This window comes from Garra rufa, chromosome 8 (assembly GCF_049309525.1).
Source record: "Garra rufa chromosome 8, GarRuf1.0, whole genome shotgun sequence".
Taxonomy (NCBI): Eukaryota; Metazoa; Chordata; class Actinopteri; order Cypriniformes; family Cyprinidae; genus Garra; species Garra rufa.
In genome coordinates, this window is record NC_133368.1 from 22408578 (window position 1) to 22421881 (window position 13304).

Genomic DNA, 13304 nt, shown 5'->3' on the forward strand with positions numbered 1-13304 from the left:
TGTGCCATGTACGTTGTGTTGTGAGTTTAGAAAATTACATATTACATTTGGAATTTCCCTGGGTTTATGACTTTGCTGTCAGATCCAATGGGTCCACCCATTTCACAAAATCTATTTTATAATATATTTTATGTTATCCATTATTTTCCCTTCTCTTTTCAGATCAAGGCGGACATTTTAAAAACAATTACCTATATAGTACACAAATTTTGTTTGATGTAAAAGATTAAGGTAAATTTGGTGGACCACTCTTTTTGTGATGCCATTAACAAACTTTTTTTTTTCAACATTTTTTTGTAATATTGTAGTTTTCCCTGTAAACCACCAACTAGAGTTGCAATATTATAATTTCCCAGGGAGCAAAAAGCCTTGTGAATAAAAACTGTATTTATGAGTGTTAAATAAATGCAACAGTTAGAAATCTGACATTCAAACTTTAATTTAAAATTTTAATTATTTTATTTATGCCTAGAGCATTGGGCGTGCTGATAGGAGACAAAACACACTGACAGACAGCTTTGTTGACCAAATATGAAGACCTTTCTCCACGCCCTTACCTTTCAGCACACACTAACCTTTTGCCTTGCCCATTGCTCCAGCCTGTAGTTATCCCTACTTGCAAATAGAAGGCAATGAGTAAACAAGATCCTTATTAATTATTCTAACAGAAAATAAAAAGAGTAGTATTCATCTTAAACGTCTGGTTGGTTTTAATTATATTATTATGCCTACAGTCAAGATGGTTGATACTAAGTTGCTTTCATGGCAAGTCTGACATCTGCGATACAGAACAGCCGTTTTTCAGCTCCGACAGTGAAAAGTTGTACAGGAATTGTGTGGAATTCCAATTACAGGTGTTTGCAGAAATTTCAGATCTGTTTCAGATGCATTTGAACTTCTTGGGGTATGATTCTCACTTGGGGTGCGAGAGGTCCCGGATTCAAATCCCGGACGAGCCCCCAATTATGTTACGCTCCCTGATATAAATGTCTGGGAGTCAGGAGGGGCACATAACATAACAGATGGACAACAGCTAGAGTTTCCCAAATAAATTATTAATTTAAACAGACATTACTTACAAAAGTAACCATAAATGAAAGACGGGGAGCCTAGCAACAAAAGAGGGGATAACTAAACTAATAACAGAATCAAACTGGGACTCCCTGTTCCAAAATAGATAAAACAAATAAGGTGAGAAAAAACAGGATGTGGTAATCTGGCCATGGAGAAGCCTGTGGCTGGAAATGAGAGAGTCCGCTTTCTTCCACTTTATTGCCTCGCTTCCCCAGATTGGCCAATAGGAAACTAGAGAAATCAAAAAATAAAATAATGTTAATACAAATAAATATTTGAGGGCTCGTTACAGCGGCTAAACCATATGAGACTGCCTGACCAGATGTGATGTTTTCTAAACAAAACTACATGCATAAGACTAGAACTACCAATACTTTTAACATTTTAACGATATTCTGTAAAAACACTACAAACAATTCTAACAACAATTATTAAATTAATCACATTGATTAGCCTTAAAAAATCTATTTGATTCAAAATCAAATTCATTTGCAAGTAGTTGCATAAAAGTTTCAGCTTGTCTCTATAGTGAATCTTTGGTGTAAACTTGCCTTAAACAAACACTCCCCCCTTTCACAAGGGCGTCGGACAGGGGGTAATAGTGGAACGGAGTAACAGGGGCCCTTGGCGAGGGGGGGCCCATCGCGACACCCCCTCCACACTGAACATGTTATTGCGATTGCGACCTCCCGCCACTGAACGTGATATTACGATCACCCCTTGAGAGATGCTGATCTAAATCCATAATTGCTAAATATTGTTTCCTTTCAGTTGATCACTTTTAACAAAACGTTGTGACCGACAACTTGGAAATCTCCCCAGAAAAACCAATCTACTTAGAGTGTAAACTAAACAAATCAATACACATTGGCATGCGATATTTAGCTGCCACACCCTGCAGCGTGGGTATAAATACGCAGCAGGTGAGCCGAGATAATCAATGCCATTGTTGTGGTGGCCATTTCCCCTGTGCGAATCTGATAAAAGAGTGATTACGCTAAAAGAGCATTACACAGGTTCGATGTTGTGTCTTTCTAAAGATGACATTCCACCTGTGGTCGATCATTACCTGCTGCCAAAAGATAGTCACGATCACTGCCTCGCATGCTGAAGTGGCGTTTGTTGAGTCATGTACCCACTGCGGGAAGATGACCATCTCGGAGCTGCGATTGAGACTTCACTACCTCAAAAGGGTAGAGAACCTCAGAGTCCCTTCGCCTCTGCCTCGATCTAGGTCTGCTTCAGGTAGTCGCTTGAGTGGTCTGAGGAACCAACCTCCCAGGGCCCCTCACTGTTCTAACACTTCACAGCCAGTGGAGTTGCCTGGGGAATGTGAGCCCACTTTTAGTAGCGTTGTCAGAATCAGACCCAGACAAGATGCTTGCCTGGCCCGCAGAGAGTGTCGGGCTTAAGTGAAAAACCTCAACTGTATCCCGAGACCTCATGGTTGGATGATTTGTTTTTTAGGGTGGTTTAAGCTGGTTCTCAGCATCCTGCCCTGGTCTTATTCTTTCCAGAGGTGCATGAGGAGATTATTAGGATGTGGGCAGCACCTTTTACTTACAAGAAATGGACCTAGTGTCTCCTAATCCCTCACTATCCTTGATGGTGGGGCAGCCAAGGGGAGATCCCCCTAGTTGAGTGTTTGGTTGCGATGCAATTGTGTCCAAGCACTGTTGCCATCTGATGGGGTAAACTGTGTCTCCCCCCAAAAGCCTGTAAGAATTTGTTCAGTCTAACTGGAGGTGCTTATGCCTGCGGTGCCTCTATGGCAGTGGTTCCCAACCTGGGGTCCACGCTCCCCTTGGGGGGGTGCCAGAGTTCACAGAGGGGATTGCGGGACCTGATATGCTTTGAGGTAGAGACCTGCACGGGAGAGATTTTTTAGTCTTGCTCCTGCAAGATTCACTCCCGCGGAAATATGTTCTCTCGTCCCATTCCCGCCTGCAAGATTCATGTTTTGTCTCGCTCCTGCTTGCAAAAGCCCACATAGAAGTAACATGCATTCAATGTGCATGCAAGTATGGAGGAAACGCAACATTTAAAAATGTAACAATAAATAAACTGTTTAGCACATTTATGAAAAAAATTGTTAATAGTCAGTTATACATTTTTAATAATAATTTAGTGATTTACTTATTTAGTCTGTAGCTGGAGTCGCATAAACTGAATGTTATACTGTATATCTTTTTATGAGACATGTTATACTGTTACATAAAAACATTTATTTCCATGGTTCTGACACTCAACTCTTATTTGCTTTATTTTAGTATAAAATTATATTTATAACTCCCATGTTTAGCTGAATTATATTATTTTTACCTCATAAACATGAAATATAGTTCGACATGATTTGGTCTACAGTAATAAGAGCAAATCTGCCATATTTTATCTCTGTCATGTGAATATGGTCATAATGTCCCTTGTGATATTGAAAGAACATTCGTTCTGGATGTGACTAAAGTTTTGTCTATACTGTAAAAGACAATGCACTAAAAGCTGCCAGAGATGTATAGATAAAAACTATTGTTTCAGTTTACTGAACCATTTCAGCAGAAGTCATACTGCTTGATCATCAGCTTTTGGCATTTGAATAACAAAAAAATGTGGGTCAGTGGTTTTTGTATAAAGACCACCACCAAAGGCCATCAAAGTACAGCTGGTACATTGAGCTGAAGCACTGAGATAAGCAACACACTACCACCATGGGCAAGGTAATAGTGTTTGAAATAAGTATGCTTAATATTTCTTTAGGTTCTTCTTAAGCTTTTCATGTTGCATCCAGTTTGTATTTGCTTAAAGGGATAGTTCACACATAAATAAAAATTTTGTCATCATTTACTAACCCTCAAGTTGTTCCAAAACTGTACAAGTGTCTAAAGATATTTTGAATAATTGTGTAGTTCACTGTAGCCATTGACTTTCATAGTCATTTTTCCACACTATGGAAGTCAATGGCTACCATAAACAGTTTGGTTACTGTTTGGAGCTTTCATTTTAGGGTGAACTATCGCTTTAATTCTTCTTTTCTTCTAAATACAGGAATTCAGATCTTAAAGACAAGTAGTTTATTTAAAATCAGGTGAATTTTTTAATCCCATCAACAGATCATCTTCTACGAGGACAGGAACTTCCAGGGGCGCAACTATGAGTGCATGAGCGACTGCACTGATATCTCCTCAAACCTGAGCCGTGTTGGTTCCATCAGGGTGGAGAGCGGTTGTTTCATGGTTTATGAGCGCAACAGCTTCATGGGGAGCCAGTTCTTCCTGAGAAGGGGCGAGTACCATGATATACAGCGCATGATGAGCATGGGCATGATGTTCGACACTATCAGATCCTGCCGCATGATTCCTCCAGTACGGCTCTCACTTTGTTTACAGTGCTGTGTAGATTTACTAATACACTCCACTTTTTCATTCCATTACATTATGCATGCATTGCTGAGAAACTGCTGTATAATGAAGATAATTTCTTTGTATTACAGTACAGAGGTTCCTTCAGAATAAGGATCTACGAGAGGGATAATTTCGGAGGACAGATGTACGAGCTAATGGATGACTGTGATAGCATCATGGAACGTTATCGTATGTCTGACTGCCAGTCCTGTCACGTGATGGACGGCCACTGGCTCATGTATGAGCAGCCCCACTACAGAGGCAGGATGGTCTACTTTAGACCTGGAGAGTACAGGAGCTTCAGAGATATGGGATACAGCAACATGAGACTCATGAGCATGAGACGCATCACTGATATGTGTTAAACTGCTAGAATATAGAAGGAAATAAAGTATTATTTTCAGAACTGTGGTGTCTATTGTTTCATTTGATTACTGAATGGCTAACTTTTTAAAATTGTAGATGCATTTAAAAAAATAATTTAATACTTAATTTTTACCTTTTTTAACATTTAAGTAAAGCACTTGGATTTGTTAGACTAAAACATGTTTTCACCCTCGCTTTAAAATTAAACCAGGCATTTTTGCTTCTTTTTGCTTTTGTTTTTATAAGGTGTAAATGAAATTTTCACATTCAGTAAGCTCTTCCTGGGTTACATGTTACTTGAATTTAGTTTGATCCAATCAAAATCCAATTTAAGTAGGCGGAGTCTACTGTTCACACAGAGGCATAGCGCGAATTCCATTTCCGAGAACCGAGAAGTGTAGTCTTGAAAAAAAATGAGGTAAGAATAAAGTAGCCAAATATTTGAGAACTGTTTTTATGATTAAAAAAAGTTTAACGACCGAAAGTAATATCCAGCGATGCAAACTACTCGACTTCTTCTTAAATATGGGCGCTTTGTTATCATTTCCGTGATTCGTGTTCCTTAATTGCTAACTGAATGTGAACAGACGAGAAACGTTTTATGCGTTCGACTTATAAGGCAATAAGATAAGAATGTTTGCATATTTTAAAGTATTATTTGCAAATAGTTAAAAGTTACTTCTTTGAGTCCCTCTTTGATTAGACCTAAAATTCCCATCACCATTCTATTCCTTTCTATTGCAAAAAAAGCCCCTCACCCCAATGTTCAAGACATGACTAAACCTTTAAAGTGGGATATTCATATTCATTGGGTTATAAATTGAATAGAGATAGAATATGATATATAACTCTGGTAATGTACATATTAGCCTAGCTAGCACGTTGTTCGTTTGTCATTTACGTAATGTTACTTTTTGGCAGCTACCAACATACTTCCTACTATATTGTAGGTGAAAAGAGTATTATGTCCAAATGTAATTTTATGTAATTTTAATAACGATACAAATAGCTTTTAAAATGACATGAACTCCTCTTATTAAACACTTTGTTTTTATATGCTGTCAGGTTTACATTTATTTTGTGTATTTTAAAGATGATATTACATATTTAGTGGCTTTTATGTTAAATAGTGATTAAAGAAAAACAAAACTTTTGCTTACCGGATCTCTGTTCTCCTTAGCCATTACAGTATGGTAAGTTATTTGTATTTTTCTCAGAATTTCTGAAACTTACTTATTTCTATTATTTGTCTGTTATGTTGCTTTTTGATAGAGGATTACACAATTCCTCACGCCATTAGTTATTTTACAGAAATAATGAGCATGCACATTTGAAAAAGAAATTGGTAAAAATAAATGTTGCTCAACTTGTTTAGGTCTGTGCTCTTTTTCCTTCAGAGATTAAATTGATTCATGCTTAACACTGATCATGCAATAAAAGGCAACTATTTACAGCAAATGGACTTTCACATTGCTGATATTCTGTTACATTTGCGTTTATGCATATAGCAGGTGATTTTATTCAAAGTGACTTATAAAAGAAGTTAGTCGAAGCCAGCAATATTCATAATATACAATGCCAGGTTTATTAGACAACTGCTTTAGGTAGCAAATTTGGGAAGAGGAGAAATCAAGAGAAGAGTGTTGTGTGTGTGTGTGTGTGTGTTTAATTATTTATTGTAATTGCAAGTTATGTATGCATACATCTGCCACTTCAGTTAAGTTTTTTTTATTGCTTCTAAAACTGTTTTTTTTTTTTTAAATGGAACAAAAAGTGTTCATTAAATAGCAAAATAAGTTTTCACATAAGAGATAGTACTCCCTCTGGTGTTCAAACATTTTGTTGCTCAAAGACATATGGATATCATTATCCATTTTTGCTTATGCAGAGTGTTAATTATCAGTTTAAAAAAAAGAACATTGATATATCGTGACACTCGTGTTTTTAATGTAATCACCAAATAAGTGTGCTGATACTTTTCTCAGCACCTTTTTCAGATAGATAGTTAAGAAATATGATAGTGTTGGCTTTTCATTTTGATGTACTGTGTTTTAAAACAGGTAAGCAGGCAAACTGTAAAACTGATCCAGCAAAAACAGTTAAAAGAAAAGGTGAAGAGGAAGACAACTATTCTTTACAAGGAGCTTGAGAGCGCTGTAATTGGTGAGTGTTTTTATGTGTAATTTCTAATGAAATCACAAAAAATGTAGAAATAGTTTGTAGTGTGCATTTTTCAGGATTTATGAGTGAGTGTGTTGTTAAGATACAGAATGAAGAGTTTTTGTAATATACAGAAAGAAAATCAAATATATATTAATTGCCCCTGTTTTATTTTTTGTGATGGACTTATGCTGTCATCTAAAGGAATGTCTGTTCAGTGTTAATTTACTGCTCCAGTAAATTAAAACAGTTCACAAATTTGCTACTACATGAACCTAGAGTTGCAGATGTGTATACAGACTGTAGTTCTACACATAGTTCTTCACATTAAAGTTACCTCAGATAAAATATATAAGAAAGAATGCATGACTGCACTGATGCCTTCTACTTAGTTATTACTTAGTTTACATTTATCCAAAGCTTTCATGTTCCCCCGTATCTTGTCTTAGTGTCCTTGGTTTTGTGGTAGGAAAACTTTAAAGCTTTAAGCTAATTTATTTGAACTTTAAAACAGGCTGTTTTAACTAGTCAACACACCCAAATACCCATATGTAAAGTTCACATTTATTATAATCAAAAATGATTTGCAGTTTCTTGACATCAACTATAGGCAGAGTGAAAGTGCATTCTGACAAAACATAACATGGGGGCAAAGTACAATAGAATGTCTGTGTTAATATAGAGGACAGAAACTAATATCAGCCTATATAATTGGGGTCAAATTGGTCTTAAAATAAGTAGATTTGAGTAAGAGCCAACTGACACTGCAGCAGGAGGTAATTAGAAACATAAATATTTCCATTCATTTTCTAATAGTAATGTCAGAAAAGGTTTATTGCATAGTTTCTTTCATTCCAGATCTACTTCTTGCCTTTTAGTTTTAGAAGGTAATACGTCTAATAGAACCAACTCTTGAGCTCATGGCCCCCCAGTCGCTATACCTCCTGTATTCACCAGGTCTCAGAAGGTATTGTCTGCCTCTGTAATTAGGGTGCTCATAGAAGATCCAGTATCCATCTTGAACATTGCAAGAATGGATATCATTGTAATGGAATCGATCATGAAGTGATGGACAGTCATCAGTGAACTCCATCTTCTGACCACCAAAGTCTGAACGCTCATAGATCATCATTTTGTAGGATCCCTGGTGCTACAGGTTGAAAACACATTTATTTAGACATCACAGTAAGCTGTAATGCCAAAAGACATGTATAGACAAAACATACGATAAGATTTGGAATTGTACACTCTTAAAAATAAGGGTGCTTCATGATGCCATAGAAGAACCTTTTTTGTCTAAATGGTTCCATAAAGAACCTTAAATATTCTGTTTCACAAAAGGTTCTTTGTGGCGAAAGAAGGTTCTTCAGATTATAAAAAAGTAAGAAAGAGATGGTTCTTTAAAGAACCTTTGACTGAATGGTTCATTGTGGAACCAAAAATGGTTCTTCTATGGCATCGTTTAAAGAACCTTTTAAAGCACCTTTATTTTTAAAAGTGTAGGTAAAAGAAGAGGGCTTACTTGAGGTATCATTCGACAAGATCTGACACAATCATTGAAACCCATCCACCGTTGGTAGTCAGCATATTCACCTTGGCGCAGAAAGTACTGGTAACCCATAAAGTGTGGACGCTCGTATACCATCCAGTGTCCACTTTCAACCTGAATAGAGTTACAGCGACTGAAATGAGAGTGCAGGTCAGCACAGTCGCTAGTGCACTCATAGGAGCGGCCCTGGAAGTTCTTGTCTTCGTAGAAGATGATCTGTAACAGTTTTTTTTTTTTATTGTATGTTATACATTCACAAATAAATAACCATGTCCCCTTCCAGAAGTTGTGCAGATGAACTTACAAATATTTAATGAGACAAAGATTAGATAAAAGCCTTACCTTTCCCATTGTGTTAAATCAGTTTTGCCCTACACTGAGAGAGCACTGCTGGGATCCTTTTATATACTTTAGGAAAAGAGACATTGTCAGTGGCATCAATTAACTTCAGATGTCAGCTTTTCGCTTTATTGAAAAAGTGGTCAGCTGCTGAACAACAATAGGAAGTTGTATCATTTGGCAGCAGACCGAATGATTTTTTTTGTTGTCTTGTGAATGAAAACAGTGCTGCATATTAACCTCTTGTGTTCATGAGTGTTTTAATTGTTATTTTAATTAGGGCTGCAACGATTCGTCGACGTTGTCGACAAAAATCGATAATAGAAATAGTCGACAATGAATTTCATTGTCGATGTTGTCGCCAGACAACCGAGTGAGGCATCTTTCTGCCGAGAGTCGCACATACGCAGCTTCTATGCTGAGCGATAACATACAGAAATGGCGGCGTCCAACGCAGCAGCTGCGCGTACCAAAACACGCCCGTTTCACACATACTCCGTCTGCAGTACGTTTTTTTTTCCACACCCATGTTAACGGATTAGAACGTTCACAGTGTACGGACTGCAAATGCGTTCTGTGTGAAAGCAAAACGAGTCTGTGCTTCTTCTGCACCGCATACGTAACGCACACGGACTGTAGACGCACTGCAGACTGAGTATGTATGAAACAGGCGTAAAGTTTGGGAGCATTTTAGCCTGCTACGGCGAATTAAAATATTACCTGCATGGTTTGTAAAGCAGTCCTTGCGCATCACGGCAGCACCTCTGTGATGCACGAACATTTAAAGAGAAAGCACGTCGGACAGTTGAATGAAACGGAGTTTGGCTGGCCTCGGTAAGATTTAAATAACATGGAAGCCAATACGTTTTGTTTTGGATATACATTTTTGTTTACTGTTTTATTGCTGCTGATGGTTTACAGGAAGAAAATGTTTACTTGATTTTAATTTATTGTTTCTTATAAAACAAATGTGCCTGTCCATTAAAAAATTATAGAGTTTCTTAATTTATGCATTTATGTCTGTACTGACCGAGCACTGTGCCTAATTGGTTTTAGACAGGGCATTTTTATTTACTTTTAGTATGAATTGGCCTATCAGCAGCAAAATATGCATTTTTCATTGAAGTACCCCCTTCTTTCTTGTGTTTACTATAATTTTCCACATAATTAAAGCAATCTCATGCTAAATTTGAGAAAAATTGAATAATTATCCGATTAGTCGACTAATCGTTTCAATAGTCGGTGACTAGTCGACTATTAAAATAGTCGTTAGTTGCAGCCCTAATTTTAATGTAGTGCAGGATAAGTACCAAATGATGCCATAGTGTTAATATACATTTTCTCTACTTTAGATGATGTAACAGACATTGATACTGAAACCAAAAGGAGTTTGTATTTTTTAATTGAAATATCAAATACATTACAACACTAGTACCAAGGATTGTAATGCGCCTTATGCTCTTAAATTTTATGCCACACATTTCTCTGTGAGACATGGACTACACAAGACCTCTGAACGGATTGGATTTGTTGGTCAAGCATATCCCACAGATGTTCAATTAGTTTTAAGATCTGTTAAATTTGGAGGCCAAGGCAACACCTTAGTCTCTTTGTCATGTTCCTCACCCCTTCCTGGACAAGTTTTGCATTATGTTGCTAAAAGGGTCCACTGTCATCAGGAAACACCATTGCCATGAATGATGTACAGGGTCTGCAGCAATCTTTAGGTAGGTAGTATGTGTCAAAGTAATATCCACATACCAGGACCTAAGGTTACCCAGTAGAATATTCCCTATAGCATTGCCCCATCCTGCTGCCATCCATTCCCCAGCTGAACGACGCACCTGGCCATCCACCTGATCCAAAAGTATATGTGATTTATGCGGACCAGGCAACCACCTTCTTTTGCCCCATGGCCCAGTTTTAGTGCTTGCTTACATTCTCATTGTAGTTGCTTTCGACACTAGACGGGGTTCATCATGGCCACTCTAAGTCTGACCCCTTCCTGCGTATATTAAGTTTTTCAGCAGTTTGAGCTACAGTAGCTCGGCTACAGTAAGGTCTATTGTCTGATCAGACCAGACAGGCTAGCTTCACTCCCTATTTGCATCAGCAAGCCCTTGGTGCCCATGACCCTGATGCTGGTTCACTGGTTGTCCTTCCTTCCTTGCACTTTTGATTGGTGCTAACCTATCAGACAATGAACATCCCGCAATGAACATATGCTCAACGCATATGTCCTACGTCATCCACCCTCAATGGCTTCCATGTACAACAGTTAGTGAAGCTAGAGAAAAGTGATTATTACGTGTTAAATATAAATATTTTACTTACAAAAATGCATCGATTCGCTACAGGAAGCCTTTATTCACCCCCCGGAGCCATGTGGAGCACTTTTTATTATGGATGGATGCACTTTATCGGACTTCTTGTGGACTGTTGAACAGAAACTCCCGTCCACTGCCATTATAAAGCTTAGAGCCAGGACAACTTTTAATATAACTCAGATTGGATTCGACTGAAAGAATTAAGTCATATACACCTAGAATGCCTTGAGGGTGAGTAAATCATGGGGTAATTTTTATTATTGGGTGAAAAACTTTTTAACTCCATGTTTTTAAGATGCTCTGACCGAGTCATCTAGCCATCACTATTCGGCCCTTGACGAAGTCACTCAGATTTTTTTCACGTGGCCATTTTTCCTGCTTCCAACACGTGAGATTCAAGAACTGACTGTTTACTTGCTGCATAAGACATCCTACCTCTTGACAGGTGCCGTCAGTGTCTTTAGAAATTTTAGATTATAGTTTCTTTTCATCTTGCCTCTGTGAAATGCATGTTAAAGTAGTATTTATAAGCTGCTTTATTTACAGTGGTAAACAAGAAAATGCTGTATAACTGCTGTTTCAGAGGCACCATCTGCTGCCAGAAAGTAATGCAGAATGCAGGCTGCATTCTCATGCAGCCTGTCTGCAGTTTTTGTGTCGTACAGATATATTTAAGCATAGAATAATTTTAAAAGGCTGAAGTCAAAGCATTGTTTTTAATTCAGATTTTGAAATTATAATCTAATTTAAATCAGAATCTGCTCATATGTAGCATCTTTGTTTGGATTGTGATCACAATGCAGTGATTGCCTCTAATTTTAAATGGCTACAGTAGATGTCTCTTGTTAAAAAAAATAGGCTATTTTTTTTTTTTTTTTTTTTTTTTTTGAAGTCGGTGCATCACAAAAAGGAAATGCTGGGACAAGTGTGTGGCAAAAAATTCAGGATCAATTCAGGTTCAATTGTTGAAGCTTTTAATTGTCACGATGTTGTTGACCATTTTGTTCGATTGCCAGTTGTTGTTCTCCTTAATTTTCAGTGGGTGCTCATAACATTTTTAAAGTTGGGAGCACAAGTGCTACCAAGTAAAAAAGTTTACTTTGAACCCTGAATTTGGTAAAAGGAAACTTGAGGCACTTTTGGACTTCCACAAGAACATGGGTGTGAGCTGGTTTCAAATATTTGTGTTAAAGTATGTTAAAAACAAAAAAGTGTAGAGAAATTATTTTATTGATACTTTGGTACATTAGTACCAGGAATCCATGATACGCCTCATGCTCATGAATCTCATGCTACCCATATTGCTGAAGCTCTTGTACTCTCCAGGCCTGAAGTACCACATCCTGCCTCTGTATTGGGGCTGCTCATAGAAGAGCCAGTGGCCGTCCATAACGTGGCAGGACTGGCAGTGAGACATGCGGTAACGGTCCATGATGTTGTCACAGTCATCAGTCAGCTCGTACATCTGACCCATGAAGTTCTCCCTCTCGTAGATCCTTGTTCTGTAGGATCCCCTGTACTGTAGTAAAAAAGTTGTCATTTAGTTTTAGTAATTTATAGTGTCTATACTGAATTTGGATTTTAAAAAATAAAATAGTCAATTTATTACAAATGCAAAAGGTTCGTGGAACTCACCATAGGGATCATACGGCAGGACCTGATGCATTCGTTCATTCCAAACATAGACATGTAATCAGCATATTCTCCCCTCCTGAAGAAATACTGATTTCCCATGTAGTTGGGACGGTCATACATCATCCAACATCCGCTCTCCACTCTGCAAGAGTGACAGCGGCTCATGTAGGAGGAGAAGTCACCACAGTCGCTCATGCACTCATAAGAGCGACCCTGGAAGTTCTTGTCCTCGTAGAAGATGACCTGGGACCAATATGAAATGTTCAACATTGACTAAATTACTATTTATTAACACTATCTCCAACTAAATCTTCAAAAACAATTTGTTGTATTGACATTGCAATGTTTATGTTCTATATCAGTTAACAGAAAAGCAAGAGAATTGTTGAAAATGTGTCATTCTTTGGTCTTTGCTTACCTTTCCGGGCATGGTTGCAGTTGTGGTTATTCCAAATT

At 37.7% G+C, this 13304-nt stretch overlaps 3 protein-coding genes across 4 annotated transcripts; 1 reads left to right on the forward strand and 2 right to left on the reverse strand.

Annotated features, from left to right (window-relative positions):
- The first annotated feature begins 3721 nt into the window (after nt 1-3721).
- Nucleotides 3722-4878, forward strand: LOC141341070 (gamma-crystallin M1). Its single transcript, XM_073846213.1, has 3 exons — nt 3722-3788; nt 4182-4433; nt 4562-4878. Exons 1-3 carry the CDS (start codon nt 3780-3782, stop codon nt 4835-4837), a joined length of 537 nt encoding a protein of 178 aa, XP_073702314.1. The 5' UTR covers nt 3722-3779; the 3' UTR covers nt 4838-4878.
- Nucleotides 4879-7548: 2670 nt separating this feature from the next.
- On the reverse strand, nt 7549-8933 carry LOC141341074 (gamma-crystallin S-1-like). The gene is made up of 3 exons (XM_073846216.1): nt 8890-8933; nt 8521-8763; nt 7549-8148 (listed from the first exon to the last, which is right to left on the reverse strand). Exons 1-3 carry the CDS (start codon nt 8896-8898, stop codon nt 7879-7881), a joined length of 522 nt encoding a protein of 173 aa, XP_073702317.1. The 5' UTR covers nt 8899-8933; the 3' UTR covers nt 7549-7878.
- Nucleotides 8934-12425: 3492 nt separating this feature from the next.
- Nucleotides 12426-13304, reverse strand: LOC141341069 (gamma-crystallin M2-like). 2 transcript variants are annotated; one of them, XM_073846212.1, is made up of 3 exons: nt 13267-13304; nt 12849-13091; nt 12426-12732 (listed from the first exon to the last, which is right to left on the reverse strand). In XM_073846212.1, exons 1-3 carry the CDS (start codon nt 13276-13278, stop codon nt 12460-12462), a joined length of 528 nt encoding a protein of 175 aa, XP_073702313.1. In that variant the 5' UTR covers nt 13279-13304; the 3' UTR covers nt 12426-12459. The 2 variants fall into 2 exon arrangements, with proteins under 2 accessions (XP_073702313.1, XP_073702312.1); XM_073846211.1 differs by lacking the exon at nt 13267-13304 and having other exon boundaries at nt 12849-13133.

What these genes read in the sequence shown, in the direction of transcription:
- LOC141341074 (XM_073846216.1), bottom strand. An exon ending in CTTGTCGAATGATACCTCAA is followed by an intron (nt 8,149 to 8,520) that starts GTAAGCCCTCTT and finishes TTCAACCTGTAG; the next exon opens with CACCAGGGATCCTACAAAAT.
- LOC141341069 (XM_073846211.1), bottom strand. Translation starts at nt 13,118, where the DNA reads ATGTTGAACATTTCATATTGGTCCCAGGTCATCTTCTACGAGGACAAG. An exon ending in CCTGCCGTATGATCCCTATG is followed by an intron (nt 12,733 to 12,848) that starts GTGAGTTCCACG and finishes TTTTTACTACAG; the next exon opens with TACAGGGGATCCTACAGAAC.
- LOC141341070 (XM_073846213.1), top strand. An exon ending in CCTGCCGCATGATTCCTCCA is followed by an intron (nt 4,434 to 4,561) that starts GTACGGCTCTCA and finishes TTTGTATTACAG; the next exon opens with TACAGAGGTTCCTTCAGAAT.